The 27,068-nt window shown below is 42.3% G+C and overlaps 3 protein-coding genes across 7 annotated transcripts; all 3 read right to left on the bottom strand.

Annotated features, from left to right (window-relative positions):
• Window positions 1-973: 973 nt before the first annotated feature.
• Window positions 974-6,050, bottom strand: fbxl18 (F-box and leucine-rich repeat protein 18). Of its 4 annotated transcripts, XM_086295156.1 has the most exons (8): window positions 5,819-6,050; window positions 4,893-5,117; window positions 4,437-4,786; window positions 3,897-4,032; window positions 3,498-3,815; window positions 2,737-3,188; window positions 1,655-1,873; window positions 974-1,539 (listed from the first exon to the last, which is right to left on the bottom strand). In XM_086295156.1, the coding sequence occupies exons 1-8, from the start codon at window positions 5,870-5,872 to the stop codon at window positions 1,383-1,385; spliced, it is 1,911 nt and encodes a 636-aa protein (XP_086151282.1). In that variant the 5' UTR covers window positions 5,873-6,050; the 3' UTR covers window positions 974-1,382. The 4 variants fall into 4 exon arrangements, with proteins under 4 accessions (XP_086151282.1, XP_086151278.1, XP_086151279.1 ...); XM_086295152.1 differs by having other exon boundaries at window positions 2,737-3,815; window positions 5,819-6,044; XM_086295153.1 differs by having other exon boundaries at window positions 2,737-3,815; window positions 4,920-5,117; window positions 5,819-6,038.
• A 1,933-nt stretch (window positions 6,051-7,983) lies between these two features.
• Window positions 7,984-11,635, bottom strand: LOC147327495 (actin, cytoplasmic 2). Its single transcript, XM_086295151.1, has 7 exons — window positions 11,507-11,635; window positions 10,371-10,496; window positions 10,042-10,281; window positions 9,293-9,539; window positions 9,017-9,208; window positions 8,739-8,920; window positions 7,984-8,651 (listed from the first exon to the last, which is right to left on the bottom strand). Exons 2-7 carry the CDS (start codon window positions 10,491-10,493, stop codon window positions 8,508-8,510), a joined length of 1,128 nt encoding a protein of 375 aa, XP_086151277.1. The 5' UTR covers window positions 10,494-10,496; window positions 11,507-11,635; the 3' UTR covers window positions 7,984-8,507.
• A 3,775-nt stretch (window positions 11,636-15,410) lies between these two features.
• Window positions 15,411-26,089, bottom strand: vap (vascular associated protein). Of its 2 annotated transcripts, XM_086295149.1 has the most exons (12): window positions 25,942-26,089; window positions 25,640-25,831; window positions 24,964-25,347; window positions 22,682-24,616; window positions 22,494-22,582; window positions 22,317-22,375; window positions 21,552-21,715; window positions 19,920-20,085; window positions 19,640-19,831; window positions 17,458-17,679; window positions 15,713-15,872; window positions 15,411-15,607 (listed from the first exon to the last, which is right to left on the bottom strand). In XM_086295149.1, the coding sequence occupies exons 2-12, from the start codon at window positions 25,680-25,682 to the stop codon at window positions 15,533-15,535; spliced, it is 3,489 nt and encodes a 1,162-aa protein (XP_086151275.1). In that variant the 5' UTR covers window positions 25,683-25,831; window positions 25,942-26,089; the 3' UTR covers window positions 15,411-15,532. The 2 variants fall into 2 exon arrangements, with proteins under 2 accessions (XP_086151275.1, XP_086151276.1); XM_086295150.1 differs by lacking the exon at window positions 24,964-25,347.
• Window positions 26,090-27,068: the final 979 nt, after the last annotated feature.

Here is a 27,068-nt window from a genome sequence, read left to right as displayed (position 1 = left end):
TGGAAAGATTTTGCAGCTGCTGGAGTTTACAGATATGTAAATGTGGACAGATCTTCATTTTTTCAGTTGAATTCAGTTTTATTTCTATTTTGCCAAATTAGAACAACAGTCCCCTAAAGGTGCTGTATATCATGGTCCCATGTACCCTACAATAATACAGAGAAAACCCCAACAATCACAACCCTCCATGAGCAAGCATTTTTCAACAGTGAAAAGGAAAAACTCCCTTTTAACAGGAAGAAACCTGAAAACGTAACCGAGGAGAGGTGGCAACCGGTCTTTTCCTTCTCATCTAGCCTACCTACAGTACATTTTAGTGTGTCACAGTTCCTGACCAAGTCACACAGACTGATGGGTATCCATGGCTACTCACTCACTTCCTGTGTGCATTGTTTGAGTCAGACTGACGGTGAAGGACATGATTCATATTCATGCAGCTCAAACAGCTTGTCAGGGTGATGACATTATGTTCTCTGAGGTCATCACTGCTGTAGGCGAGCCCAATATCACACAGGAAGCTCCATCTTTAAGTGGCTTTAATAAAGGTCTGAGTAGAGCTCCTGCTGATGGCTCTGTAGGTCAAAGACTACAGGCAGTAATTAACTGTAAATGGGGTTCCATGAACATTAAATGATTCATTTTGACTTTCTGCTTCTTTCCAATTCATTTTGAACTTTGTACATTGTGTTAAAAGTCTGGATCCCAAATATACTTTATAAAAAGGTAATTGAGTATGAATATGATAACTTATCAAATAAATCAAATCTCCACCCAATTTTATGTTCTCAGAGAATATTGAAATGAAAGAGATGTCAATATATTATTTTGTCTCAAACTGAGTACACTGAAACACACACACAAAAAAAAAAAAGTTACCTCCAGTGCTATTCCACTATAGTTACTTCAAAAAATAAAATAAATAAATAAAAATAACAGCCTGCCATGAATGGAAGAGCAGCACACAAGGGAAGGATTAAAAATTATTTACACAGACTTTATTATGATATTTGGTACAAAGTTTAAAATACAAATGCATCCTAAAATCCATTTTGGCACTTCATTTTAAAGGAACTGTAATGATTTGTGATAGAGAAGCCACAACCGTCACAGAGCCGCAGTACATCTGAAACATCCTGGAACGAACCGTGAGCCTGAGTGAGTCTATTTCCCTTGGAAAGATGATCACCGGTGTAAATGTAAACAATCGTGGAGCACACAAACAGAAATGATGGTGCTGATGACATTCAGTCTCAGCATCATTTGTGGATTTTATTTCGTGCAAGAGGAGGGGGGAAAAAAAAAAAAAAAAAAAAAAAAAAAAAAAAAAAATGATGAGCACCTCAACTGCTGAGCACCAATCACACTAAAGCATCCTGATGAGGTCACAATGGTGATAAATGTGGTGGTTGAGCCACGTGGCTCTGAAACAAAGTGATCCGGTCCAGCAGTGTTAATGGGATATCTCTGATGACTGAGGGTAGGTCTTCGTGTTGTAACGGATAGATGACCACACTGAGTGCCGGGCGCTCTGCTGAGAACCTTAAGAAGGAAAAAAAAAGCCAGAAAATACACAAAACGAGTGAAAAGACCCCACAGGTAAAACTTTCGACAGAATATGCCCCCTAGCTTTAAATACATGAACACAGTCACCAACCTGTCCAGCAGAGCTTTCTGCAGCGTGCGACACATCACTAAGGTGCCACCCATGAACATGTGGCACATGACGACATGGCAGCACCGCTCCATGAAAGTTTCTGTGGCTGATGGGTCAAAAGTGCCACAGCGTGAAATAAGGCAGACGCGCTGCAGTCGGGAGCAGCAGGACAAAGCCTCGAAGAACGACGCATTCGCATTCAGGTAGGGCTGCTCCAACCTAAGAAACAGATGCACGTGGTTAGTTATGCATCCATCCATCTTCATCCGCTTTATCCGGGGCCGGGTCGCAGGGGAAGCAGCCTAAGCAAAGACAAAAATCTGAACAGACATGTCTTCAGTCAGAATTAAAAGTAGAAACAGTCTGAGATTTGTCCCAGTTCAGAGTAAAATAAAGAGCAGGAGTGGGGAACTCCAGGCCTTGAGGGCCAGTGTCCTGCAGATTTTAGATCTCACCCTGGGTCAACACACCTGAATCAAATGATTAGTTCATTACCAGACCTCTGGAGAAATTCAACACATGTTAAGGAGGCAAGTTAGCCATTTGAATCAGCTGTTTTGGATCAAGGACACATCTAAAACCTGCAGGACGCTGGCCCTTGAGGCCTGGAGTTGCCCACCCCTGATATAGACCAATTGGACAACTGGAAAGTGAAAATCCTATTTGTTTAAAAGCCTCTCAAAACCAAAACATAATTCACAAATTACACTTTACAGGTAATTAACATTAAATGCTTTGATTGAAGAGAGTCAAGGGCAGGTCAATTTGGTCAACTTTAAAATGTTGGGCAAATTTTATTTCCTTAATGTTTTTTTTCTCCAAATTAACAGAAAAAACTGAGCCAACTGTCTGCTGGACAGTCATACAGGCTAGTGCTTCTTAGATGAGATCCTCTCATTTGCATATATGAACCTAACAGTCTATAGGGGGCAAAAAGAAAGATAAATACGAATAATATTTAAGTGATGTTAATGTTCTTGCTTCAGGTGTATGAAATCAGACAGTTTTAAAGCACATTTTCATACTATGAGCATACTTCATACTATTATATAAACAAAGCGAACACAAAGTCATCTTCTTACCTGAGCTCCTGTAGCTGCGTGCACTGTTTAAGTGTGTCCAGCAAGGCAGCGGTGTAGTTCATGGTTTTCAGCGAACCCAGATTGGCGAGGGATAATACTCGCAGGTCTCTGCACTGCTTTGCCAGCTGTACCAGTCCCGTTCCCCTAAGAACTCCAGGAAGACCAGCCAGAGTCAGGCGACGCAATTGAGGCAAAGCCTCAAGCACCGCCAAATGTGCGTCTCCAATTCCTCGTGCCCAAGCGCACATGCCACGAGGCTCCACGCTTGCACGAGTGCACGGCTCAAGCCGAGGCAGTGTGGAAGCAAAGCCTGGACCGATAAGCTCAAAGGTCTCTAAAAAAAGGCAGCCAGCTAACAGCAAAGCGAGCCCCGATGTGCTGTCCCCTGACACAGAGGACTCTGAGGCAGGCTTGTAATTCTGGAGGCCCACACGAGGAACCTTCTTCAATCCCTGGAAAAGTGGAGAGAGATGAGTGTTCTGCATTTGCGTGTGATTTGTATTTAAACCGTCTGACAGGGCGCAGGCAGGGAGAGTGAGAGACAGCAGGTGTCTGAATTTGGCCAAGCTGGCACACAGGTGGGTTTCCCCTTCCAGCCCAGGTGAGTTTTCATGATGATAATGTGTGTGCATCAAGTTTAGGTATTTAATGTTGGAACAGCTGTCTGCCAGCTGGCTCATTGTCCCAGCAGCCAGCTGATCTTCCACAATCCTGCACTCCGAGTAAGGAACGTGGTTGATCCCGCTCAGATTCAGACTAACCAGCTGCGTGGCGTCTCTTACACCACTGTTCAACAGCGACTGGAACACCTGTGGCCACAATGCCGGGCATCGGCTGAAGCTAAGGTGTTTGGGGCTGTTTCCTTCCAGAGCTTGCTTGAGCGATGCAGAGTCCAGCCATGACCGAGGGAGCTGCAGGGCAACCAGGTCGCCCCGCTCACCCAAGCTCTGAGCCACTGAGGGAGCAGCAGGCCAGGGAGCCGGGTTTGGGCCGGGGATGGACACAAGGAAAACTCTGAGATGCTTCGGAACGTTAACGCTGAACACTGCCAGGTATAGGAGGAGCAGGGTCTGGTTTACCTAAGAACATGACAACACAAGCGCGTTAATTAAAGCCCATATAGGAACAGGTTTCATGGACATAAGCCCCAACACACTCACCTCTCCTGGAGCCAGCCTGGCAGTGAACTCCTCAAGCTGTTTGTAATGTGGCACGCTGCTCTGACCGACCATTAACTGACAGCAAACGCCGACACCCTCTTTGGTCACATCTGGGATGTCAAACTGCAACATCAGCCTACGGTGCAACGACAAGCAAATGCACACAACACTGTATCATTTAAATATCATACATTTTTGTTTTTTAAGCCAAAGACACAGCTGTCACATAATTTACAAATGACAGCCATTTTATAGGTTATTTATAGATTTTTTTAATTAGACATGTTCCCTCGTTATGTCATGAAAATTAAGCAAATCAAAGAAAAATCAAAGTAAACCTATCAGAGAGTGGCTGGATTAAAGGACTGGCAGAAAACCTCAAGGAAACGCAGTATGGTGGTCCAGAGAGCCAAAACCTATAAAAACTGACATTGTCCAAATATTTCTAGACTTTGAAGAGGGCCGCTCCTAAGCATTTGAAAGGGGTTTAGGGAGGGAAGGGATCAAAAAACACAGTTGGGTCAGGGCCAACATCCTTACTTGCGGAGTTGGGCACAGCATGGCACTACACCGTAGCTTGGTGTCAACAGCATCTGCCTAAGCTCTGACAGGCGGCTCAGTGCATCCACTGCCTCTGAGCTGAGCTGAGCAGAGTTGAAACCTGGTGCCACGTCAAAAGCGAGGGATTTGAGGAAAGCGAGGGAGGAGAGGAGACGGGACAGGCGAAGTGAAGTGATGCGACAACCGGTGACATCTAGGTGCGTCACTCCTCTGCAGCGTGCGATGTGCTCCATGGTGGAGCCAGATAGCCAGTAGCAGCCATTCAGGCTCAGAGACTGCACATGATTGGCCAGCTGCTTTAGTATGCGTCGAACCAATGCGTCATCAGCCTGGAGAGAAATAAAGAACAGAGTCTATTTAATGTTTCATTAGAATACAACTTGCTGTTACAGAGGCATTTTCTTTTTTTAAATACATGGAAAGTTGTACACATACATGAACTTGAATATTGCAGTAAGTTACCCAATAATCCTCAGACAGGCTGACATGTGTGAGCAGGGTCTTGTCATGGCACAGCGTGTTAAGCTTCTGGCAGACATTTGCCACATTCAGCAGCAGGTCACACACTGGAATATGGCGCAGGATGCATAGCAGGATTTCATCAGACAAATCTGACATCCCCACGGACGAAGAAGACAAGGTATCCTCATCGCACACAGCCTGAACCAGACAGCACACAGTGTCAGTGACAGGCGCTTTTAGGCCATTTGGAGAATATTAGAAAATTAGTCAATTAAATTCCTCTAGAAGAAATTTAATTGACAATATAATTTATACCATGACAGTATTATTTTATGTAGCTGTTGTACAGCTCTCCTTTTAATGTGTCCTGTTTTATTGTCATTTTTGTACGTTTTTTTTTTTTAAACATTAATATCAGGTATGTGTTAAGTATTCAATTTACTCGATCAGAAACAATCATTTCTCCATGGTTTATCTTTATTCATGAAGTATGACCCCCACTATAGCTGAAGCATTATTTAGCAGAAACAAAATAAAAATGAAACATTTTAATAGAAAATGGCAATAGTGGTCCCTGTGCTCCAGGTTATTTTTTTATTTGATAATACCACTTCGGGACAATACAACCTTTTAATGGTTTTAGTACCAGGGCGTTTGAGCTTAGCAGGTTTTCTCGATAAAACAAAACAAACAACCCCACACGCGCACACACCAAAACGCACTTATTTCCAACACACTGCCGACGCCGGTAAACCAAACTCGGGATTAAAAAAATAATTGTGTAAAGTGTTTGGAGCATAACCTTACCTGACCGGCGTTAACATTTTGTCGCTAACGTTACTTTGAGCTGACCTGCTCAGCAGCACCGCTAACTAACTGTGAATGCCGTCTTCACCAACCTGTAAAATCTGGTAATCCATGCCGTCTGAAACTCCGCACACATCCCCACTCATGTTTTTAAAAAAGGCTCATCCACCCAGCTGGAGCTTCATGTTCCGTGAATCTGCTGCGTGAAACCACAGGCGGCTGAACGTTTGTGTTACCGTTAGCTGCACGGACGATATATGCTGTCGCACGTGTCGGACATCTTTTTGCGACGGACACACTTCCTGCTGGTTCAATTTACACAATAAAATACAAATTATTTTGTAAAAGTTATTAAATAAAGTTTTGTATTTTTTTTATAGATGCTATTAGATAGATATAAAAAAAAATATACAGGGCGATAACAGAGCTGTCTTCTTTTGCTGGCTGCTCCCTTTAGGGGTCACTACAGTGAATCAGGGCCAGTGTCCTTCAGGTTTTAGATGTGTCCTTGATCCAACACAGCTGATTTAAATGGCTAAATGACCTCCTCAACATGTCATGAAGTTCTCCAGAGGCCTGGTAATGAACTAATCATTTGATTCAGGTGTGTTGACCCAGGGTGAGATCTAAAACCTGCAGGACACCGGACCTCAAGGCCTGGAGTTGCCCACCACTGCCCTAGAGGTAACATATACCAGACGAGACAGCAGGATCTTGCTGTCCACAGTATCAAAGGCAGCAAACAGGTTTAGAAGAACTAAAATGGCAGGGCTGCCAGAGTCAGCAGTTAAAAGCAGATCATTAAGAACTCTCAAAAAAGCCATCTCTGTAATGTGACCTGACACTGACTGAAACTTTCCCCACATACTCTGTTTGCTTAAAAACATTTTTTTCCAAGGACCTTAGACAGAAATGGTAATTTAGAAATAGGTCTGTAGTTAGAAAAAACAGCAGGGTCCAGGTTCTTCTTTTTAATAAGAGGCTGCACAACAGCATGTTTAAAGGCAGCTGGAATACAACCAGATGTAAGGGAACTGTTTATGAGAGGAATAGCTGGTTCCACTGAATCAAAAGCCTCTCGAGAAGACAGTCTGAGGGAGAATTCAAAAGTCTCATATGCTAAACCAGTCACAAATCACAAGTCACCAGTCCTGCTGTTTTCATACATGCCCCACCCTCACATATTACTTCTCCTGCACTCCTGACTTTGGCATGCAGACTGATAAGAGAGTTATGCAGGATTTATTGAATATTCACAAATCTAAAGTATTGGTAAGACAAATGTATGCCAGCTTTAGTGTTAAACAGAAAGATAGTAAAGTTTCAGTGCAGCAGTCTTTATATTTCCTAATGTATAGAACTATATAACATCTTATATATTTTCTAAAGTCATTAATGTAAAAAAAGCTGATTGTTTCCCATAATCAGTTATTCACATGATGGCACTATAAAGAAAATTTTTGTAGTAAAGTTATACTCCTCAAAATCCATCTTCAGTATTTAGCCTGCCATGAAGGCTGATGACTAAAATTTGCTGTTTAACTCTTGACAGCAGTCAGACTGAAATGTGTGTTAAATTCTTTTTTTTTTTTTTTTTTTAAACTGATTAAAGAAAAATCTTGAGAAAAGAATCTACAGAATTCACATAATACAGTGTTTGGATGGAGGCTTTGATGCATCAGTGTTTGTTGCATGTGCAGCACCTTATACTGACATGCAAACAGTAGCTAAATGGGCTCCAGCCATCAGTGCCATTCACGCCAAATGCTTATCCCATTTCTTAATTTAGACATCCTTGATTCCTTTCCTCACATGACCCCCCAAGTCCTTCCTACGAGCTGCAAGCTGAAGTGTTGTTAAGACAAAAGCAGGCTTTGGTTCTTGGATTTGTCATTTAAGACACTATTGTTTCAGTCATATTTTTGCCAAGATTAACATGAGACAGGTGTAGCTTATTGTTATAGCACACAACTACATTTATGACACTGAAGTCACAAGTGTTGCCCCTGAAATTAAGGGTGCAGAGTTCATCTTTTATTAAATTTTAATGTGCAAACTGAACCTACTATCCACTATGGTTTAACTTCCAGGTGTCACACTTCTTGACTTTTGCCATTTATACCAGCAAAGCCTCTGTCTCTTCCAGATGCATTTTACTAAGTCTTACATAAGCTGAAACAACTTTCCCAGAGTGCAGTTTGAGGCCAAATGATGAATAGGTTACTTTGATGCATTCAACATAAAGACAAAATCAGACTTGAGTCAGACATGTGCGCTTTATTGGGTTGTTGCGTACACCAGAGGCTTAAAGCCCTATGCACAAACCTTCATACACCTCAATACAAGGTACAAGCCTTGTCTTTTGCATGATGACAAAAACAAACTGGACCAAGTATCATTTAAGGCTGAAAGTACAAAAACAAAACAAGTTTCAGATTACATAATTTACATATTAAGCAATACTACAGTTCTGATGGGCAGCGAGCCCACCAGAGAATAAACCTTCATAGAGGCAAATAAGGTGGTGAACAAAGACAACTGGAATGACCTACACAAACACGACAATGGATATCATGTTTCTCACACATTCACACCGCCTGGGATGCTCCGTACTTCCTGCAGAGTTTCTCCCCATCAGGGGGCATGGTGCCGTAGCCAGAGTGATGAGGGAAAATGGAAGAGGTGTAGGCTCAGCATACACCAGTGTGGTGGTGTAGGCATGTATGCTGAGCTAGTTTGGGTTTGTAGCAGTGTGTTTTGGTGGGGGTGGGGACAGTCTGTTTAGAAGCACTTTCTGTGGACGATGCTGGGGCCGGACTCATCGTACTCCTGCTTGCTGATCCACATCTGCTGGAAGGTGGACAGAGAAGCCAGGATGGAGCCTCCAATCCATACAGAGTACTTCCTCTCTGGGGGAGCAATAATCTGCAAGGGCAGAAGTAGAGTTGTCAGCAATGAATACAGTCCATTTATTATAAACTTATAATAAAACAGACAGAACAAGAATTTTACCTTGATCTTCATGGTGGTGGGTGCCAGTGAAGTGATCTCCTTCTGCATGCGGTCAGCAATGCCAGGGTACATGGTGGTACCTCCAGACAGCACAGTGTTGGCGTACAGGTCCTTACGGATGTCAACGTCACACTTCATGATGCTGTTAAAGGTAGTTTCATGGATACCACAAGACTCCATACCTGTGGAGAGTTGGAAAATTAGGGGTTAAGGTTAGCCTTGCAAAGGACTACTTTTTACAAATCACAGAAGTCTGTCTTAAAGCTGATGCTGCTTACCAAGGAATGAGGGCTGGAAGAGAGCCTCTGGGCAACGGAACCTCTCATTCCCAATAGTGATGACCTGTCCATCAGGCAGCTCATAGCTCTTCTCCAGGGATGAAGAGGAGGCAGCAGTTCCCATCTCCTGCTCAAAGTCCAGGGCAACATAGCACAGCTTCTCCTTGATGTCACGCACAATCTCACGCTCAGCTGTGAGACAAGAAAACATTACAGTTAAGATAAGAAAACCCTGAAAGCCTCACATCATGTCTCAAAAACCATCCTCATGCTCACCTGTGGTAGTGAAGCTGTAGCCCCTCTCAGTCAGGATTTTCATGAGGTAGTCTGTGAGGTCCCTGCCAGCCAGGTCCAACCTGAGGATGGCATGGGGCAGAGCGTAGCCTTCATAGATGGGCACAGTGTGGGTCACACCATCACCGGAGTCCATGACAATACCAGTGGTACGACCAGAGGCGTACAGGGACAGCACTGCCTGGATGGCCACATACATGGCAGGAGTGTTGAAGGTCTCAAACATGATCTGCAAGAACAGCAGGAGAAAAGAGATGATCAGTGAAACTAAGAGTCAGAGTAATCTGAAATAAGTTTCTATGTGTTAGTTCAATTGTACAGAAAGAACAGCACACTGGGTTGAGTATTATGCCAACTACAATAGAAAACTGCTTTGTTACACTGACTCTAAAAGTTAAAGTGCAGAAAACTGCTCTATTATCATCCATTGCTTCATGCAGACACCCGTGTAGTTAAACACAAGTCTCAGTCTAATTTATAAACAGCAGTGCCCATGCTGCAGCTCATTCCTGATGCATCACAGTGCAGAGATAGAAACCTGAAGCATCTGCAGAGCTGAAAAGATCAGTCGAGGGCAGAGGAAACCTGGAGGGTTGAAGGAGGATGAGGAAAGACAGATTGAGCAGGGGAAGAAACACCCGAGTGGCAACATAGTTTCCTGTTGTTGGGCACTGCAGCTCAACAGTTTCCTGACTTAGGGGGAAGTTCGTCAAGGTGTCAGCTCTTGTTACCTGCGTCATCTTTTCCCTGTTGGCCTTGGGGTTCAGGGGGGCCTCTGTGAGCAAGACTGGATGCTCCTCAGGGGCAACTCTCAGCTCATTGTAGAAGGTGTGATGCCAGATCTTCTCCATGTCATCCCAGTTGGTGACAATTCCGTGCTCAATGGGGTACTTGAGGGTCAGGATTCCTCTTTTGCTCTGTGCCTCGTCACCAACATAGCTGTCTTTCTGGCCCATACCAACCATTACACCCTAGGAATGCAAAGAGCAGTGCGATTATGAAAAGGTCAGCAGTTATGAAAAGGTTACAAGGTATGTGAGGTTTATTAAGGAATATGTACCTGATGCCTGGGGCGTCCAACAATGGAGGGGAACACAGCACGTGGAGCATCATCTCCTGCAAAGCCAGCTTTGCACATTCCAGATCCGTTGTCAACAACGAGGGCGGCAATTTCGTCTTCCATTTTCTGTATGAAGTAGTAACAGGAGGAAAGGATTTTTAATCCTAATGTTCAGCAGCAGTGTGCGATACATCTGGCAGACAGCCTGGATGAAGTCTTGCAGTTATTGAGAACGGACGCTGGATGTCGCAGTGGCGCAAGGTTGAGTCCTAATCCAGAGCTGAGAAACAAAGGCAGTTTCTCACTCGGGCTGGCCATGGCCATATAAGGCAAAAGTGAATGCAGCTTAGAGACTGCTGTAGACCGGCCCGGAAGCCGCCCCGCGTGTCGCTAAACCTCAAATGACACCGACAGGCGACCACTCCCTTCACCGAGCTCACCACAACCGTTAACCACACAGAAAACCCTTTAGCAGCTGAACGAACTTCTACAAATCACAGTTAAATCTGATATATCTGAACGTCGTGACTGACGCATTTGCAAGGTTACACGAACAAAAAGCCAACTTCGCACATTTATTTGAAGCAGACGCACCAGGATTTGCACATTAACTGATAGCTGCAGTGACACAGCAAAAACCTTTAAGTTCAGAAGCTCTACTTACAAAATTAGTAAAGTCTCTATAAGCCTAATCCATCTAATCTGCATTTGCCTGGTCTGGTGTTTGAATGTTTGAAACCGGAGACACCAGAGCTGCAGACCTGCCACAGTGGATGCTTACATGTAAGCGAGAAGGTCAAGCTTTTTTCCTTTAACACGTAGTCTTGATTTGTCGGACTACAAAGTGATGACAGCATCGAGTGGCAAGGTTATTTCACACCCACTTAAACATAAGCGGCAACATGTCACCACATTTCTAAACCGAACCGTTACATGGTTAAGACTGTGGCGGTCAAAATAATAGGAACACTGTAAAGCCTAGCAAGTGGCTTCAGCTTGAAATGAGAAAACGACTTGGTTCGTAAGCTAAGGAGTGATATATATATAAAAAAGAAAACACTCGCTGTTCAAAATGTTACATTAAAGCGTTAAAATGTGAGGAAGAAACTTCCACCGACATTCCGCAGTTGTCTTACCTGTGTGAGGGAGGGTTTTCGGTGTATGAGAACTGTGACTGAGCGCTACACTCCGGTAGGATGTAGTGTCTGAACTTGACTGCAATGAAGGCCAATAAAGTGGAGGATTTTTATGAGGGCTCGTGCTGCAGCCCCTCTCCATAAAAGGAGAACTTTCCGCACGGCGCCCGCTGATTGGTTCGGCTCCATCCACTGGGTGTGGCGCATGCAGATCATGGTTTGTGCGCTCTGACATAGCAGTGGGGGGACAAGTTCCACTAAACTAACCCATATACCTCCCTAAAAGTTATCAATCCGGGGTCGTTCAGTGTTCAGTAAACCTGCTGATTTTTTAAAACTGTCTGCCATAATGTGATAATAATACATAAGTGGGATACAGACTAGTGGATGACAAATCCCACAACCCCTGCTGCAAAGCACTGAATGGTCCCTGAGCATGTATTAGTTATTACTTTAATAGACTGAATTAATCCAGCCTATAGTTACGTCGTTTTTACATCCTCTACATTGTGACGGTGCCAGGATCATCCTGATTATAGCCTCAGTGATATAATATACCCATGAATGAGTGCTCTTAATTTTATTCACGGGGTCAGGGAGTGCTTCAGAAGAGGATTTCACCATTCCATTTCCCATTTGTTTGCAGGATGCTTGTTTGTGGTGACAGGACTGGGGATGGTGTTTAATCTCAGGGTCACTGACAGCACGGTTAACCCTCTATCTGGCTCTTCTGCCCCGGCACACCAGCGTCACACAAACACAAACGCACACAGTGCAGACTGACAGTAATGCATGTATCCAGGCTGAATTGCGGTAATGTTTAGGGCATGACTGTAACGAGACTATATATATATATATATATATATATATATAGTCTGTTAACTGTTAAATCTTTTTTCTTTTACTATATTTTATTAATATTTTGCTCTTTACTATTTTTTACTGTACCAGTCTGCTGAGTGACTGTCTTCTGCTCGTCAAATACATTTCATTGCAATGTTGACCCTGTGCTAACTTGCATATGACAAATAAAACTGAAAACTGAGACTGTAAATGTCTTACCTTTTCATCACCTCGCAGGAATTGTGCAATTGAGTTTACGGGGCTAATCTTGTGAATGACGTGTGATAAACAGGCGTGTTATTTTCAGAACATACTTATATTAGGTGTCAAAATAAAAACAATTAGGCCTGGATTGATTACTCAGGAACATGATTCACTTCTGGTATGCATACAGCCTACACACAGGCAGGTATTTCACACACCATTGTTTGCCTCTGGCCTGAAACTATTTCAATTCTTTGTTGATTTTTTTTTTTAAATTTTTATAATGAAAATCCTCCTCCAAGGCTCATTTTATAAGTTGACCAGAGATTAGGTGGCTGGATGGGCTTTAACTCAATAAGGGCACCGGACAAAGCCTCATAAACTTACACTCGGAATTCTCACAGGCCCTGTGTGTTCCTAATAAGGATATATGGGAGCTGGATCACCAAAAGGCACAGGAAGCAAGCTTTTAAAGTGCCTCACTTCTACAGATGGAGGAAGTGACCACACACACACACACACACACACACACACACACACACACACACACACACACACACACACACCTAGGTGTAGGTAGGCAATCAGGTGATCAGAGAACTGGCTTTTCCGCTCAGCATTATCCTGCTTTGAATTGACGCTAAACACACACACACACACACACACACACACACACACACACACACACACACACACACACACACACACACACACACACCAAGTATAGACCCAGGGCACCACCATCCCTTTAAGAGTTCCTTTGGATGACGTCCATATAAGGAGATATTGGAGAGAGTCACATGGGGGGAAGAATGCGCTGCTCCGGTCATGTGACCACTCTGAGGAAATGAATGAATCTCCCTTTTTAAGGCCATGTTTGTCTGTTACCGCTCACATTTTCTTCTGTATTCTTTATCCGATTTATGTTTCAATCACAGTTTTAAATGATTAAATGTATCTTACAAAATAATCTTTTAAACTTTGTTCTCTATCCAGACAGTAGTTTCTCAATCTCACGCCTTTGCTTGAGCAATTTCAAAACTAGGCAGCGTGCATGACTCATGCACGCATTACAACACACAAATGTAGGCACTCCCTCCCTGCATTGCTCACTCACACAGTCAGAGAAACTCACAGTCCTGGGTAAGGCCAGCTCTGACTAAGACCGTATATGGAAGAAGCTGGCAGGTAGCTTCTGTCCACTTCTCACTCATCCCCTTCTCTCCCCACCCTCTTCCTTTAAACTCCCATTAAGTCTCCAATTCAGCCACTCTCTTTTTCTGTATGTGAGCACCATGTGTGCTCAGTATGCATACTATACCTGTTTCAATCTTCACCGTGTTTCCAGTCGTTTAATGGTCACATTTCAGCAGAGTTTCATACACAGCATTGAGGGGGCAGGGCTCGTGTATGTGTGGTATGAGAGAAACCGCATTTAGTAAATAATAGCACATTTATTACTGTGAAACAACAATGCATCTCATGTGTATAATGTAAGGCATTAGCACGAAGTCTTCTGTCAACCTTTAAGCTTACTGAATTTTTAATTCTAAAATATTATGTCCTATCTTAGAGTCACAGGGACACACAACCTTTCTTTTAGGCCCCTAACAGATGAGATACAGGGCTACAAGATTAGGAACAATAATGATATGCAGTATTATGCTTGCGTCACCTCATTTCTTTATATTTTGTTTAGGCAAAAACAGAGTTTGTACAATTCTAAGGAACTCGAAAGTCAATACTTTGTATGACAATCCTTACTCTCCAACATAGTCTGAACTCTTAGGCAAGCTTTCTCATACTTTAAGTAGTCTTCAGGAATAGTTCTGGAGGCTTTCTAAAGGACATTCAAAGCTTTCTTGTTTCTCTGTTATACTGCTTTTTGTTCTGTTCTCTGTAAAGATGATCCCACACTGCTTCAGTAATGTTGAGGTCCAGCCTCTGGGGAGGCCGATTCATAATCTTTCATTGTGTGTTTTTCTACCCAGGTATGCATTTACTGTATTAGGTGTGTTTGGATCACTGTCATGCTGAAAAATAAACTTGTTGCCAATTAGATGCTTTTCAGATGGTATTGCATGGTGGATCTAAATTTGACAGCACTTCTTCTGTGTTCATAATTCCATCAATTCTGACAAGATCTCCAACACCACTGGCTGACAGAGCCTCCAATGTGTTTTACAGATTAATGTAGACACTCACTGTGGTAGCGCTCTCCCTACCTCCTTCATAAAAAGACAATGATGTGAACCAAAAAAAATACATAAATTCCAGTTTGGATTTACCCCTTCATCAGACCTTCTGCCACTGATTTTCAGTACACTTCTTATGAAATTAGGCACACTTCACCCTTTTCTCCCAGTTTCCTTTCCTTAACTATGACTTCTTGACCTTTCCACTGATGGATCAACTGGATCAGGTGAAGATCCTGATGAATCTCTCCTGTCAGGAAGCAGCCAGTGTCCAAATAGGAACTTTGAAGAAAGCCTGGAGCACTATTGTTCAGGACCACTTGGAAAAATTACAAAAAAAAGTCCTGCTCCTTGGAAGCAGGGGTGGTAACTAAAAATATTTCAGCTAGTACTTAAATCAATTAGCCTGTACTAAAATGTGAGAACATCTTTGTGTTTTTATCTTATTATTGTATTCGTAAGTGTAAAGTCTTCAGTTGTTATTGAAAGTAAGTAGAGTATAAATATCCTTTGATGGCTTTAATTCCAAAAGTAAATACAATATATTGATGCCCTGAGTAACAGTAGAACATTTTCCAAGACCTTGTACCACACATGACAGACATGCAGTTAACATCTCAGCATCAGAAACAGATTTAATCTTTCAAAGAAAGGTGTACACATTTATACATTTACTGCCTTACTTTTTTATTATTATTATCAAAACACAAATATTTTAACTTTACAATGCATTAATAAACTGTAAAAACCAGTGTCAGAACAGATTGAATCCTCCATATGCAAGTCAAGCAGTCCAGCTCTTCCCCATGTCTACAAGCTCCATGCCTTCACAGTAGGACCGTGGTCGTGACACCCTGACCTGGTTTCATAGAGAAACATCGCATCATTCAAACTGTGAAACCACGCAGACATTTGTATCTTACCGAAACTCTCATGGAAACCACATGTACAGTCACACACTCACTGTGGGTGTCCTGTGAGAAGCCAGTTGCTGCAGAAGTGGAAATGGAGTCCAGTGAATGGGTTCCACTGGCCAGCTACACACTGAAAGGTCACTGGCCTTACCCGAGTCCAGCACACCATCCCCCATGCTCATCTCACTCCCCCTCCATCCATACTGGGAACTACAGGATGCAAAAGGATTATTTACATTATTTAATCACTTCAAGCTCAAATTAGTAGCTATTTTAAGCAACAGTTAGGGAAGTGAGTAGTGAAATCTTTGAATGAGTGGGTTTTTAGAGAGATTACTTATTAACATTTAAACTAGACTCAAGTGTATTTTGCATTTATGTACAAATTATTATGTTGTGTTAAGTCCTGCAGTTAATTATGGATAGTTCATTTCATTTCCTATCCAGTTCAACTTATTCCAAACTATATGAAGTGAGTTTAGTTTGGATTATTTTGGAGGCCCAGTCCACTGATGCCCTAACATCCTACTTCTTGGAGAAACCTCTGCTGCACATGATACATTCATTAGCGTTAGCTGCTGTGGGCACTGGCAATTAAAAGCACCTCACACACATTTAGAGCTCACGCTAATGCCTCAGAGTTTAATTAGAAACTCCATTTCAACATTAACTCTCCAGGAACTGACTAGAAATTTGGACTCTGTGCTTATGAATCAAAATCTGACATTTTATTGAAACTACCATGTATTAGTGAGATGCAGAGGTGGCGAACAGAAGGTATTTGCGACTTCTGCTGAAGTGCCAAATACTGCATGCTCTCTAATGGCAACTTGAGGCTGGCTCCAAAAGCGAGTCAATGTCCACAGACTCCCATCCATGTTAAAATGGCCAGCTTTACAGCCTTAAAAAACAACAACATGTCCACTACAAAAATAGATTGTCCCCTCTCCAAAACATCTATACGGTGGGTGATTTATTAGTTTCAATTTCTTCTTCTTATTTTAATAATTGATTTATCGGGCTACTAGAGTCTGATATTCCCCACCTGACCTGGATATATGCTGTTGATGCCATTCTGGAGCATTTGGAGAGTGACTGGGACATGAATAACTTGAGCCGATTATATAATATTTTATTACAGTGCATTTCTTACTAGGCAGCTCATTCTCTTGACAACGATTTCTTTAAAGCTATAACACATTTTGGGGTAAGACTGAAAGAAAGGCAGATTTGAAATGTAAAAGGGAAGTCAGAGGTCAAATGTTACATGATATTTGGATGCAAGCTATGATGTGAGATTTACAATCCCCATGTACCAGGACCATTTCCTAAATGCTGCCAATGCAAACACCGGCAGAAGAATTTTAAGCAGTTTTAAGATAAAATACATTTTATGAAAGTTTGACCTTAGGGTCCAAAGTAACATGGGATTTAGAATCCGAATATAGAATTCCTTATATTCCATATGCTGTCAATACAAAAAAAAAAAAAAAATGTCAGTAAGAAACAGTTTTAGCTTTACTGGCTTTAAAACATGTAAATATTCCAAGGTGACCACAGTGACCATCACTGATAACTGTGAACCAAGCTTGTTTTTAAGCTTCAAGAGTGGCATTGGTGAGAACAGAGAAGCTTTTCACTGAAAACTCTCCCACATTTTGGAACACACAACTCACTGTCAGACAATGAACACTGTGTGTGTGTGTGTGTGTGTGTGTGTGTGTGTGTGTGTGTGTGTGTGTGTGTGTGTGTGTGTGTGTGTGTGTGTGTGTGTGTGTGTGTGTGTTGTATATACCTGTGGGGGTAGATTGTGTTGATTCGTGTTCCGTGGCTGGGGCAGGTGGAAGCCAGTGACAGCGTGTCGTCGTGGTAACAGCAGGGGCGGTCAAGCGCTCGCAGATGCAGCAACTCATCGGAGCGTGTGAAGGCAGGATTGTCCAATGAGTCTGCTGATCCCGCCCACGAGCGCAACCAGAAGCGACCTGACAGCTCATCAAAGTGGTTGAATCTGCGATAGCTGCGCAAACAAAATCGTGAGAGGTCACAGGGTACAATGCTTGTTGTTGTTGCTTCTCTTTGCAATCTGGGTTTTCCTCTTTTTTTTTTTTTTTTTTTAACAATTGTGTGCCAGCTTTAAACGTTTCACATGAACAAAATTTCAAGAAGGAAAAAAAAAAAAAAAAAAAAAAAAAAAAAAAAAAAAAAAAAAATCAACCTAGTCGATGGGAGACAGCCCTTTTACAATGTGGGGTCATAACTTGAACCTTATCTCTGTGGCATTCATAGAAGCTCTCATTTTACCCCTAAAAAGAGTTTCTTCTTAAAAGCTCTTCACAAAGCTGCTCAGTTTCACCAAGGAACAAAGAACTCCTATGACAACAGAAAGGTCGGAGATGACCCCGCTCATACAGATGATGTTATGTTTCATGAATGAACTGATGTGTCACAGTGACACATGACTGCCCCTTGCCAGTGAATAACTTTCCATTTACCAGAAATAGATCAACAGGTAAGAAGAAACATTAACAGATTTGTTTAAAACATTGCAGATCAAGAACAATATAAAACTATACCGCTTAATCCCCATTTAATGGGCACAGGTGATTTTTCCAAGTTATTTTAATAGCATAAGTTCCACTTATAAACACCTTTAAAACCCAGCCATTGCCCTGAAACCAGTAGTTGTCAGCAGTTTTGTAATGAACTCTAGTTTACAACCAGGGTTTGTGTATACTGGCAGGAGATTACTGCTCTAAGATGTATAAAGTTATAAAAGGTAAATCCTCCCCATTATTTGTATAAAAATCCTCTGGAATAACTTATTTTAGGCTAATTTTAAAATATTTTCCTGTGCTAAATTATATGCTTTGCAAAGTTTCTCTAAACTCGGGCAATCATCAGCTACTTGGGATGTTTAAAAAGATGACTCCAAAGAGGCCCCAATTTCCTGGAAAACACACATTTCCTACTCTAGACATACTGGACTTAAGGCTTAGCTTCAGACTTATTACTTCCTGTCTGATCTTTGTCTTTGTACATGCTCAATATTCAGTCAAACAAACAGTATCTTGATTAAGATCAATATGCTTTTGCCTCTTGCAGTCTCAGTTTGTTATTAAGGTTCAAATGAAAAGTGCTTCGACACAAGAATCCTTGTAGGTAGACTTTCATGAAGCTGAATCCAAGTCTCTGCACGCCATCATATTAGAACCATCCAAAACCACAAGGTCATTTTTTCCAGACTACACTTGGAGGAACACCCGAGGTTTAAAAACAAACATTAATATGAAAAGAAAGTACACAGAATTGAGATTGCATTTATGCTGGATTTACTAATATTACCATGCATACACCTCTAATATTAGTTGTGTAGGAGGCATTTCCATTCAGGAACAACTAATAGGTTTCCTCATCTCCTGGCCCAGCACCCTAATGAAACATGTCACAGTATCAATGACTGTGTCTGTGTGCTCAGCTGTCAGCATATGTGGAGGTTAGACATTCAGATTGAGCCAGCAATCCAGTTCCACCTTCATCCTTAGTATGTGCGTTGTCAGCTAGACTGTGCCACCTAGTGGCAATGAGTGTTTACAGTTACTGAAGAGCATGTGCGTTTATGTCAGTCTCTGGTTTTTCTCTCATGGATCACAACAGAATACTTTCACCTATTGTGACTACTGCGATTTACTGTACGTCACAAATATGCACGTTTTTACTATAAATTTTAAGGTTTATGGAAGTACTTATCGTCCAAAAAAAATGTAACCTTTGCAGTAAAAACCACAATGGATCTAAAAGCAAACAAGATGTGACTGAAGAGCAATCTTTCAGTTTTAATTAATATATAATATATAAATATAATAATAAAAAAAATCCACTGTTGTGGTGCAGAAAGGCAAAATTAGAAAAATTGTATAATTAACAAAATATGCATACGCCTGAACTATAGGTGCGTCTTAATAAAAGCCTTTTCCTACCTGCTGCGAGTCTGGTCTACTTTGGCCTGAATCAGAATTGCTCGATAGCGTCGCACTGCCACAAACGCCAAAATGATGATCACTGTCACTATGATGAGTAAGATGGCAAGGCACGCACCAATGAGACGTGCGCGGGTCATCCTGACATCGCACCTCTCACCCATGAACCAGAAATCGTCACCTGCAAGGCAGCTAATGCCCAAATACAAGTCATTTACACATGCAAACAAAATATGCCTGGGTGAACAAAAAGATTTGCTTTTCCTTTTAACGTTCTTACCGGCAAACTGGAAGCTGGTGTGGATGGTGTGTGCAGATGCCGTGATGGTGGCAGTAGTCAAAGTGGCAGACTGAGGAACAGCTGTAGTTGGCAGTGCCAGGCTGGGAAACACACTTATATCCTGCAGAGCACTGCAGCAACCAGTCACAGATGTCGCCCTGCAGACCTGAGGGGAAGGCATGTTTAAAAAGAATTAAAGAAAATAATAAAGGTGGTGCCATTTTTTTTAAATTTTCTTATCATAAAGTGATCTCATTGTAATGATATATGCATCCAAAAATCAGACAGGCACTGAAGTTTTTAGTAGTCACGTGAATATCATGCAATTACACATTAAGCTAATGTGTCACAAGGCTGAATTTTCAGTTGTACTTGAGATACTTGAGACTTAACTTAACAATTGTTGATTAGGTTCTCCATTAACCAGCTGATAATGTTTCTTATTTGGTCTAAACAGTAATCCGTATTTCAAAAATTGTTACAAGTATGTGCACTGTATGGACAAAAGGTTACATCGCTTGATCTTTGAGCTCAGGTGTTTTCAGTCCTGTGACCACAGGTGTGGCCCTGGACTGAGTTGTGAAAAAAAATGTGTCTTTCTAAAGAGTTAACTGAATTCAAGTGTTGGACTGTTATTGCAAGGATGGTTTCATTGCAATAATTCAATTTGTCAAATCTCTTCCTTCCAAGATTTCCACCATTTAAAAGGGATCTCCACACCAGGTAGTTGTAACAGTCACCAAAGTAACCGATCACATAAAGTCACAAAGTGGTGAGGTACATAGTGTGTAAAAGTCACCAACACTCCGACTCCAAACTTCCTCTGGCATTAACATCAGCACAAGAAATGCGCATCAAGTGCTTCATGACATGAGTTTCGATGGCTGAGCATCCCCTGAAAATGGAAATGAACCGGCCACATTTTCAGTATCTTAAAGGTTTTACTTTATCACCTGGAGAAATATAAAAAATTTATTAGAAAGTTTCCCCATTTTTAGAATAATTCTCATCTTAAAGCTACATGACATCACTCTTGCTTTTCTGGTGAAGATGTCTGTAGCATGTGCTCTCCTCACATGTTATGCCTCTAACAAGCTTGCAGTACAAAAATGAATCACTGAACCTACTGCGTTTTTTACCAAATGACTATTTAAACTACACTGCAGCACTTCTGCATTTTAGATTTTTTCTGATGCCAAACATTAAAATGGAAACAAATAAAATGACTCCACGCTATAGTAAAGAAGAAAAAGTTTGTTAGACCAAGCCAGGTAGAATAATTAGATTTTTCATAATTAGATTTTGAGCTTAACTGAGTCAGGCTAACTGAGTTACGATGTTTACATCAGTTTTCCTGTATCTGGGTTAATTGAATTAAGACGTTAAAAAAAAAAAAAAAAAAAAAAAGGAACTTTCTCTCAGGTTAATGAAGAAACTCAGGACATCTTGGTGTCAATTTTTGACATTGATGACAAACACAAACACCCAGTCTTCTGCAGAAAGATGACAGGAAATGAACGGAAAGATATTAAGAACAATGTGCATGAAAAGGCAACCAGACTCCTCCCAAACTGCTCAGCCACCAGGGCTTCAGTCAGCTGCCTGCAGACCGGCACCTGAACACGGGCTTACCTCCGACTGTGATGTTGGTGATCCTGGAAGTCCTGAATGTCCTCTTGTTGCGAACAGCCTGGGCTAGTCCAGTACGCTCCAGCAGTGATGTGGGTTCTGTTATGCTGAGCCACTCCAAAGCTCTGCTGGTTTTGAACTCCAGCAGGCTCTGCACTGCACGGCCACTGGAACAAAAACAGAACTGGAGATTTACCTCCTTTTACGCAACTTTCTGTGACCGATCCCAAAGCATAACCCAATTACAATTTCCACTGTGCTTTAGTTAGATCAAAACATTCCAGTTGGGAAATTATCTGAGCCCTGTTGACAAACTGAGGGATGGCTAATAAAATTAATGTCGGGAAAGCAACATAGAGGTTAGAGACCATTACATAATTTAATGGACACTGACTTTAGTTTCCAAAGTCCCATTAGCTGCATGGGTAAAAAAAAAAAAAAAAAAAAAAAAAAAAAAGTTAATACTTAAGAAAGGGGAGAAAAATGCAGAAGGATGATGAAGAATTTATTATGTTTTTTTCACATTTTTTCCCCTAATGATGTTTAACTCTGGTGGATTTTTGTGGTGTTTTAATTGTGTTTACTTATGTCTGAGAGTTTATATCTTCCCCTAGCAGAAATGATGTATTTAACGTCCCATAACCTGGGATAGGAAACACACACAACTGAGAAATGGACAGTGCATATTGAGAGACAAGGTGGAGCTAATTGAAATCTAGAAAGAGCCTGGAGGTGCCTTTCATTTTCAGCTTGTCTGCACCACCTCACCTGCTCCAGACTCCCAGCAGCCGGCTGAACCCCGGGGCTTTCTGTAGGTATGGCTTCATCTGAAAGAAACCTTAATTGAGAACTCTGTAAAAACTACTCAGCTGAAGTCAAAAATACTTAATTATTTGATTATTTCTGCTTTTTTGTGCCAGTGTGTGTTACTGTACAATCCCTCACCCAGGTAGTAGTGTCGTTCTCCAAATTGACATTTGAAGCCAACATGGGCTCTTCTACAACTATCTGCAGCAGCAGCTCAACTGACTCCACTGGACAGAACAAGTAAATAAACTAATTTCAGGACTTCTGGATATATAATCAGGATATTTACCTAAACGTAAAACACTTCAGTGGTGTTTGGGAAGTACCTCTGATGGCAGCAGGCTGATCTGGCACGATGTAGAACTTGGGACTGTTTGTGGAGCTTCGAGCAGGTGTGGAGGTTAAAGCAGAAGAGGGCTCCTGGCTGGGATGCATGGTTGTCTGCTGTGGAGGTTGCTGTGGTAGTCCAGATGTGGGAGTGCGTGTGGTCGTGCTGCTGGAAGACCACTGCCAGAACTTATACTTTTCTACTTGTTCTTCTCCAGCTCCATGTCCATAATCTAATGTTACAGTAGAAAGGAGAGGAGTATGTGCAGTAGTAGTAATAATTAGGGGTTGGGATTGGTTACGTGTTGGTGACATATTAGTAGAAGTCTGAGGAGGCGGGTGATTGTGTGTAGGAGGTGACATTTGTGGAGGTGAAGGCGTGGCTTTGCTGACTGTGTGGTCCGTGGTCTGAGACACAGACGAGGTTAAAGCAGGGTGTGAACTATCAGGAAATGTACTGTGTGTGTGGAGTGTGTACAAAGCTGTAGAGGACTCTGTGGATGTGGTGGAAGATGAAACAGCAACAGCAGTAGAATCTGTGGGCGAGTCATCACGTAGGAGTGTGTGAGCAGGATGCAGAGTGTATGTCACTCCAGTGGTTCCTGTGATGGCTGAGTTTTGGGTTACACCTCCCACGGTCAGCGCTGCCCCGGGTGTAGAAGAAGAATCGGTGAACCCTGAAGTCCAACTGTAAGCCTTGGTAATACCAGGTGGGGAAGGGATAGTGTTTCTAGTCGGGTGCGCATCAATGATATTTCCGCGTGCACTTTCTACTGCCGTTTGTGTCTCTTTGTCTGTCTGTGTAAATAAAGATGACGTGTAAGCAGAATGTGTGGGGCTCTCTGTGCTTTGAGGAGAGTCTGTTAGACTCCTTGAGGAAGATGGGAGCGTCATCTCAGTTTGTTCAAACTTATCAGGCAACTCAGATGTGTCAGTCTGAGCAGCAGCAACAGATACAAATGAGTTAATTTGACTTATGTTTGGATGAACTGGATCAGCCTCCACAGTGCTAACAACGTTGTTGAGCTCTGTGAAGTGGGTGTTGAATGAATGAGTGCCGCTGTAAACTTCTGAAGATGATGATGATGCAGTGGGTTCAGTGTGGGTTTGTGCACTGAAGTCATCCTGCAGTGTTTTGATGGAGGATTTTAAAGGGTCAGAAGTGACAGCAAAGGTCAGGTCAGAATTATGTCTGTCTGTGCTTCTCTGGCTCCTCCAGGAATGAGGCTGTTCATCTCCAGATGTCCCACTAACACCCACACCATGTGCGGTTATGCCTGTATGACCTGTCCTGGAGGAAGATAGCTCAGCTGGAGCAGAAGTACGGAGAGGAACGCTGGCGCTGGACACTCTTTGATCCATTTGTGTGGCAACATCTTTGCCTGTGTTTTTAGATGTCTGAACGGATGTATCTTGTATAGCTTTGTCAAGCATGAGAGCTGAACTACTGGCTGTTTCCTCTGTCAATGCCATCAGAGTTTGAAGGCTTTTTTCAGTCGGGTTTGAGGGTGTGCTTGTATTGGGGCCTGCACTGAGTCCATGCTGAAAATATGGGTGTGTTGTATTTCTGGCAGCCATGGGCCCATTGGTGAGGTGAGCAGCTCCAGATGTTTCCGCTCCATTGTTTGGTTTTTCCTCAGGAAAAGGGAGAGTTTCCCTATCACTTCTCCCAGCGACAGGGAGTCCCTGCTGGGGTGAGGTGGGGTTCAGCAGTCCTTGATCCAGAGAGGAGGCACTAGACACAGACAGAGGTGCAAAACTCCTCTCCAGACCATCGTAGGTGTGATCTCTGCCCTCCTTCATGCCTCTCGTCACTTCTTGATCAACAGGAGGACTATTTGTAAAGCTGGTTCCTGTTGGAAACCATTGAGTGGGGTCTAGGTCTGGATGTTGGGTTGAGTGGTCCTCCGAGGAATTCCTCTCATCTTCCTGGACTGGAAAACCAGGAACAAACACAATAACAGAGAGAGAGAGACAGGGTGAGAAGAGACAGAGTGGAAATCACAACAACATAACATTGCTCTGTGTAACACCACAGAGGGAGATAAGATCTTTCCGACAGATTCCCAGCTCACGGCACAGTTGGAACAACACATTTTCACAGCATGTTAAGTTATATACTGCTCAACCTGACTCCTACTGTAAATCATGAATATATTTCATGTATTCACTGAGAACATCAGGAGGCAGAAACAGCTCTAAAAATACCAGAAATAAATGTCATTATGATTCTCGTGATAGGACTAAGCAGTGGCTGGTTATTGTAGGAATGTTTTCTCACCATAATAAGCCAGCTGAACTGCATTTAAAGAACGTCCTGCTCCTGTCCAAGTGAGGGCGGCTTTGTTCTTGTCACAACCAGACAGCAGAGCCTCGCCCCCGCTGACCAAGGCTCGATCTTCTTCCTTCCAGACACAGCGCACCGATATACTTGAACCATTTTCCAACCATACTAACTTTAAGAGTACCTGCCTTCCCAAAGGGATATCTATCACCCAAGTGCAAACTGAAACCTGTGAGGTTTTGTTAGACTGCAGAATCATGAGGTCGAGACTGCTGCTGTTAGTAAACAGTCCAGCCAAAGTGAGATTGATGTGACCAGAAGACTTTTGGTCCAAGCTGACATTTCCACCACAGTGATGATATGAAGAGGCCAGCGCTTTATCTGAGAAGAGAAAGAGAAAAACCTTGTTAGACTTTTACATCTCAAACTGCATTTGTGGGAATAAGCTGAGGGAAGTACAACCAAAAGGATAATTTAAACAGAGAATTTCAGAGCTTACAGAACATCTTATTTCCATTGACTAACCCCAATAATATTGAGGTTGATCCGAGAACAAAACGCTATTCCATACCGACAGTGTGCATATCACTTTGATTTAGCCTAATTTAAAGACAAAAGAATAGCAAATAGCACAATAACATCTAACATGTCAGCGGCGGGCGGGCGTTCTTACCTGTTGTGACGATAAAAAGCAACAGACAGGCGTGGAGCTGCATTTCCAATGGTGAGACATTTCAGTGTAGGACACCCTTTTAATCCAAAACACATGCAGTTTTTTTTACACTGACAACATGTACATGTTACGAGGAGGACGAGCAAACTGCGCAAATGATTAATGAGCTCCAGTCTTTCCTGTGGACTGTCCCTGAGAGAGAGAGAGAGAGAGAGCAGAGAGGCGTCAGAAACTTTCCTCCTCCATCATTTCCTTGTAACGGAAACCGCTGCGCTGTCAGGGGCACAGCGCCGTACACTCACCTAAATTAAACACACGTGTGTGTGAGAGGCAGCCTGTCCTGTACTGCAGAATGGACAGAGGCTTGCGGATGGGAAGGTTTTACGCCGCCTCCAGGCTGTTCCACACGACATTTCAGAGATGAGAGGAAGGAATCCAGTGCGTAAAGTCTACACAGGAAAATTACCGCAGGCGGCATGGAGGCATGAGAGGGAGCAGTTCATTAGAGCTTTTATACTTACGCCCCACTAGGAGTGCTCGAAAGACTAAAAATGAATGCTACGAACACGTAAACAGGTTTTAAGTCTATAGGTTCAAAAAAAGTTTAGGAAATGCAGAACAAATGAAAATATACCGGGAAAGCGGATGACATCATTTCTTAAACATGTGGGAGAAAATGAACTTTGGAGGTGTCTTTGTAATCAGAACGTGTAAGATCTGTAAACACATTAGCTTCCTCCCCTATTTTATAACACCATGACACCCCCATGGACTGACTTGTGAAGAAACGGTTGCTTTCTACAAGATGGTGACCCGAAAATCAGAACCACATTGTACAGGAGAAATTTCCACACATTTAAAAACAAACAATCAAAAACAATAACAATCACACAGGACACAGTTTTGTTTTATTCATATAATGCCAACAACAATAACCACGTCAAAGCACTTTAAAGTGTAAGGTAAAGAAATACAGTTTCATAGAGAGAATCCCAGTAAGCACGTGATGTCACTGGAGAGAAATAATAAAAACAAACAAAAAAGAGAAACATCTCGTTTAAATCAGTCAGACCATCTGAATGAAAGTCTGCAAGGCTGTGATTGCTGCCAATAAAGGATTGTTTGATGAAGCAAATTTCAAATTAATATGAAAATACATTTTCAATCTTGGTACTATCATTATCCTTCTTTCATATTCACACATTTTATAAATGACAGTATATGTTTTCCAGGGAGACCTTAAACAAGCAAATATATATCCTGGGAGCTTGAGGGTCCTGCGCAGTATCTTTGCTGTTCCTAGGACTGCATTCTTCTGGACAGAGAACTCGGATGTTGTTCCTGGGATCTGCTGGAGCCACTCGCCTAGCTTGGGAGTCACTGCAGCTAGTGTTCCGATTACCACGGGGACCACCGTTACCTTCACCCT

The sequence above is a fragment of the Aulonocara sp. 'chitande type north' Nkhata Bay genome, linkage group LG6 (assembly GCF_057382095.1).
Source record: "Aulonocara sp. 'chitande type north' Nkhata Bay isolate Kocher_YH1m ecotype deep benthic linkage group LG6, A_spYH_male_GT1.1, whole genome shotgun sequence".
In the NCBI taxonomy this organism is placed as follows: domain Eukaryota; kingdom Metazoa; phylum Chordata; class Actinopteri; order Cichliformes; family Cichlidae; genus Aulonocara; species Aulonocara sp. 'chitande type north' Nkhata Bay.
Note: the sequence above shows the minus strand (reverse complement) of the source record. Positions and strands in the feature narration are given on the sequence as shown.